At 36.1% G+C, this 5,877-nt stretch overlaps 1 protein-coding gene across 1 annotated transcript in view; it reads right to left on the bottom strand.

Moving 5' to 3' along the window:
* The window catches only part of MAGT1 (magnesium transporter 1), a 53,936-nt gene that overhangs the window by 1,395 nt on the left and 46,664 nt on the right, over nt 1-5,877 (bottom strand). The window contains exons 8-9 of the mRNA XM_007447354.1: nt 2,925-2,999; nt 461-551 (exon numbers count right to left, since the gene is read on the bottom strand). Coding sequence (XP_007447416.1) covers nt 461-551; nt 2,925-2,999 — 166 coding nt within the window. The remainder of the gene's footprint in view (nt 1-460; nt 552-2,924; nt 3,000-5,877) is intronic.

The following is a 5,877-nucleotide window of genomic DNA, read 5'->3' as shown; positions in this document are numbered from 1 at the left end:
GCCCTTCTTAAGCACTCTTTCTTATTATACACTCTACAAACTGGATTCTAATCAAATGTTCTGTTTATGCCAGCTAAAGAGCCTGAAAAGTAGAGTGAGAAGTTTTAAAAATCATTAGAAAAATAATTCTGTCCTCAAAAACACGTAAAGTATGCAGATAAGGAACTGTATGAGTAGACAGGGTATAAAATGTCCTAATCATTATGTGTTTGATAGATTTCTAGGTTAAATTAGGAGATGTCAGAATAACCCTGAATGACGTTCCTGAGAAATCACATGCTATTGTTCATTGTATCATAATTATTTTAATTTCTATATGCAACATACCTAAATTAAAGCCTACCTCTTTGCTTTAGAAGCTAGAGTAATTTGGCAATACAGTCAAAAAAACTATAAAGCAACATCAACTTTAATCATTGTAAGTATAGATAATCACTATATAAATGAAAAATAATCATACCTATATGGATATCCATGATATTTAGATCTGAAAATAGAGAGCATCCAACTGAAGAATAATACAACGAGTCCAATGCCAGCCACACACATTACTGCAGAAAAATAAAAGGACAGTAAAATGAGCATGTTAAGCATAATAAAGAGCAAGAGCATAACTTGTAGGCTATACTTCCAAGAGTAAAAAGCAAGGGCTTTAATTTACTGGTAAATCTAAACTGTACAACAAAGTTCATCCCCATTCTTATATCTTCAGCAGTCTGCCTTCTCCTTTAATTTGCTCCATTACAATATAATAGAATAGTTCCATTTACATACTTGTATAATATAATTGTATGAAATAATGAATTTCATTAAAGCCATCACAGTCAAGAATTTAGTGTTAAATACACTGTTTTATGACTGACAAGAAAATAACTCACTCAGTTATTAAACTTCTTTTAAATCCTTAGTATGGTCTTATTTATTATTGATAAATATTCACTTAAAGACATCTGGCAATATCATTGTGAAAGCCTTACTTGAAAGTATTTTATTCATTCACTGGTAACTACACTGCTTGTATGAGGAACTCCTTCAACATGGATTCCTCATTTGAATTATGAGGGGAAAAAACCCACCCAGATTCCTAGTCCTAAATTCATAGCTCTTTCCATTAATCCCACATGCTCTGGTTTAGCATAGCAGTTACCAACCTTAACTCTAGATGCTGACCCTACAATGCTCAAGTATGATTCCCATAACATGAGGCTCTTTGAGTCCCTGGAGTAAGACTGGCTAAGAAGCATAGAGGGTGGGGTGTGGGAAAGCATGTGTGCTACAGCAATGGAAGCTCGAGAGAAACTGGAGCTCCATATTTATTGGCCGATACTAAAAACAACTTTTAGTTTTGTTATACTTAGAGAATAATTCTTTTTCCTTTTAAAATTTTCACACAATATGATTAGGGGCCAAAATGTAAATGTTAAATATATTATTTCTGAGTATTAACACATGCTCTTTGGAGAAGTCTTTTTTTTCCCTAATCAAATGCACACATACATGTATATATACAGTTTCACTCTGAATATATATTTGTACTCTACTTTTTTCATGTATCTAATAGTGCTTCAGGTATTTCTTGGTACATAATAGGCACTAAAGAAATATATATTATTACTATTTGTGACTATTTCATTAAGTTAGAATCTTAGAAGTAGATCAAATTGTGACTATTTTAATATATGTCACCAAAATGTTTTACAATTTAAATTCATGCCAGCAGTGTAGTACCCAGATGGCCTTTCCCCAATAATGAATACTGAAATAGGCAATTTTTCAAAAGTCAGGAATGAAATGATGTATATTGACTAGATAAAAAATTGTTACGTGAGTTCTATTTTTCTAATATATAAAAATTCATTTCAATTCAGCAAAATACGTATCTCCCAAATTTAAAATCCAATGTCATCATCTTTTTTCTAGAAGAAAAAGTAAATAGATTAACCTAGGTTAATTTTGATGACATTTAACTCTTTAACCATAAAAAGAAAACTCTTAGACTGATTTCATGTTAATTAAATTACATTGTTTGTATTTCTTTGTAACAAATATCAATGTGTGAATATTCTAATATATAAAAAGTCTATGCAAACCAATAGGAAAAGGAATAAGACTCTAATACATAAATGGTAAAAGACATTTTACAGAAGGGAAAACACAAACAGCTAATAAACATCTAAGAAAATATTCAACTATACTAATAACCAAAGAAGTACAAAATAATGTATTTCCCCCTTATCTGATTAGCAAACATATACATACACATTTTTAATGAGGTTATCTAATGTTGATAAAGTTACAGTGAAACAAGCATTCTGAAATACCACTGGTAGGAATCTAAATTATTAAAATATTTGGGGAAAGAATTTGGCATCGTCAGCTTAAAACATCAAGATAATTGAAAATACTCATACACAGGACCACACAGTCATTCTGCTTTAAGGAATTAATATGAAAGAGGATAAAGTTTAATATGCACCATAATAGTCACTAAATAAGTATTATAATGAAAGTTAGGAAAAAAGTAAACACTTAACAAAATCAGATTGGTTAAGTAAATTACAGTATAGACTATAAATTAAAAATTATGTATGGGAAAGTATTAGTGAAATATTTTAACTCTGGTTAAAAAGGGGTGGTATAAGATTCAAAGTATTATACATACAGCTGAAAAGATGTTTTTATAAATGGAAGGAACTTATATTACGTTAAAATTATTAGCTTTTCAATGGTGGAATAATGGGTAACTCTCCCCCGAAATGTTTCATTCTCCTATTTTCCCCCACATTTTCTACAATGAGCACATATTATTTTTATAATCATAAAGAAGTAAAATAATATAACTAAGAGGGGAAGTGATTAAAAGGACATTCTTTTTTCTGTATTAAAGGCAGAATTGCTACATTTTGGCATATGATATGACTTACTCTTTCGCTTTCCAATATCCATGTCAGATGTAGCAGCTTCACATAAAAGCACCATCCCTAAGGTAACCCCACCATCTTAGAAAAATTGTTTAAGGAGAAATTCACACAGACAAAAATGACAGACAACTTTAATGTTTCTAGAATAATATAGAATAAATAAATATATAAACCTTCTACTCTCAATTACAAAAAATTATAACTACATAATATGGTGTCTACATAGTATGACAATTATTTACTATGAAGATATAATTTAAAAATTAAGGTTAGAAAATTACTTTATTTACACAAATTAAAACGGATATTTTAAACAAATGTCTGATATTTGTTTTTAAACACTGTCTGATATCAGTATTTAAAACTGATATTTAAACTCATAGATGAAATATGAGTTTTCCTCTAAAATTGTACTTTGAAATAAACTTCTGGAACATTCTTCCAACTATTGCGCCAATCTTATACACATTTAAAAAAATTAAATAGCCATTTTGAATATTTCAACCACCCTCCAAAAAAGAACACACTTTAAATGTACACCATTTAAAGAATAGCAACCGGGTTTCCCTGGTGGCGCGATGGTTGAGAGTCCGCCTGCCGATGGAGGGGACACGGGTTCGTGCCCTGGTCCGGGAGGATCCCACATGCCATGGAGCGGCTGGGCCCGTGAGCCATGGCTGCTGAGCCTGCGCGTCCGGAGCCTGTGCTCCGCAACAGGAGAGGCCACAACAGTGAGAGGCCCGCGTACGGCAAAAAAAAAAAAAAAAAAAAGAATAGCAACTAATTTTTATTTGAAAAATAACTTATCAAAAATTCTCAGAATTTCAATAATTAACCTTTAAAGCACAAATTACTACTAAACTACCTAAATTGTCCTATTCTAATAAAAAGAGAAAATCCTGTGAGCCATAACCTCACTTTTATTCAGCTTAATATAGAAGCTATATAAATACAAAACAGACTTACTCGTGCAAAAGGTAACACATGGCATGGCAGAACAGTAAAATAAGAAAAATCACATTTTGAAACAAATAGAATGTGTTCTAGTAGAAAAGAGAGATTCACCCTGCAGTTTGGTGAATACAAACAGCAGTTTAAAATGCTCATATTAATTATGCATATACACATGCACATTGTATGCTACCTCATGTGGGTATAATTAAACAGAAAGGGGCATAAACTCATTCATGTTTTTTGTTTTTTAGCCAAGTTGTATTCTCCAGTGATTATTTTTTTTTCTTACTGGGGTTCTTTGTATGCATGTAAGCATAAAGATGATCATTTCTATAGGCTTTGGCTATAGGTACTCTGATTAATGGTTGAGACTTTTGTTTTTGGAATGGTTTGCTTCTGTATCATGGTCTATGAGCTTTCCATCTTACAGTATACCACCAAGGTCCAGCTATCAAGAGTTATGATGCACTTCCATATGTATTGTTTCATTTCATTTACAGACTCTTTAAACTTTTACTATTATACTTTTACTGCCTATTATAGGGAGGCACTATTAGTTGGAGTCACAAAGTTAGAGGAAATACAGACCATTCCTTGGACAAGTTTACACTCTAGTGGGGGGAAACAAACAAAAAATAATAAATAATTACATAATCATGATGATATGTTACCCTTAGAGAACTAAATAGAAAATAGAGGAGGTGGTATTCCATAACATACAGGAACTAGGCTACTAAACGAGCTACTAGGGGGACTTCCCTGCTGGTGCAGTGGTTAAGAATCTGCCTGCCAATGCAGGGGACACAGGTTTGATCCCTGGTCCGGGAAGATCCCACATGCCATGGAGCAACTAAGCCCGTGCTCCACAACTACTGAGCCTGTGCTCTAGAGCTCATGCACCACAACTACTAAAGCCCACATGCCCTAGAGCCTGTGACCCACAACTACTGAGCCCACGTGCTGCAACTACTGAGCCCATGTGCTGCAACTACTGAAGCCCGCACACTTAGAGCCCGTGCTCTGCAACAAGAGAAGCCACAAGAACGAGAAGCCCCTGCACCGCAATGAAGAGTAGCCTCCGCTCGCCGCAACTAGAGAAAGCCTGCATGCAGCAACAAAGACCCAACGCAGCCAAAAATAAATTGAAAAAAATTAAATTAAAAAAATTAAGTAAAAGAAATAAGGTTTGGGGTTCAAGATGGCGGAGTAGGAGGATGTGAGCTCACCTCCCCCCAACAAACATATCAAAAATACATCTAAATGTGGAATAATTCTCATGGAAACATAACTGGACACTGGCAGAAGAAATCCTACACAACCAAAACTGAAAGGAAGATCTCCACTTAACCGGGCAGGTCAGGAAAAAAAAAAGGCGTTGGGTCAGGACCTACCCCTCCTGGAGGGATCTGTAAGGAAGAGAAGGTCCGCATGGGTGGATCCTCACCCTGGGGAGCGAGCAGATCATGTCACAATCTGGGCATCCCAGTCCTTGCCTGCTAGGAAATTTGCTGGGACAGACAGAAGGGCTACAGAAGCTTAGACTCTACTTGCAAGGAGCACACAAGTGATGGCTTGCTAACCATCAGGGCAGAGTGAGCCCTGCACTGATGTCTGTCACCACACCACAACCCCAACCTGAAGGGGCGGACACCCTGGCTGTGCTCACTCCACCCTACAGCCTGGCGCGAGATCTGGGCAAAGACTTGGTCTAGCTACGCAGAGACAGACCAGGTTGCCTAGGGTGGTACCACAAGAACATGCAGCAGCTAAGCGCTGAAATCTCAGGAAGACAGGCCCTGGGAGAGGACTCATCTAGCTATGCAAAGACTGCCTGGAGGGCCTGGGGTGTGGTCCAGGTGTACACAGTCGTTCCTATCGCAGTGGCACCTAGGCTCTGCCAACTCCACACCCTAGCTTAGCTCTAGATATGGGGCAGACAGGTCCTGGGAGAAGACTGCCACAGAGGCAGCCCAGATCTCTCATGGCAGTGCAGCCACCTCAA

The sequence above is a fragment of the Lipotes vexillifer genome, unplaced genomic scaffold (genome assembly GCF_000442215.2).
Source record: "Lipotes vexillifer unplaced genomic scaffold, Lipotes_vexillifer_v1.1 scaffold945, whole genome shotgun sequence".
NCBI classification, from domain to species: Eukaryota; Metazoa; Chordata; class Mammalia; order Artiodactyla; family Lipotidae; genus Lipotes; species Lipotes vexillifer.
This window is presented reverse-complemented; position numbering and strand designations above follow the sequence as displayed.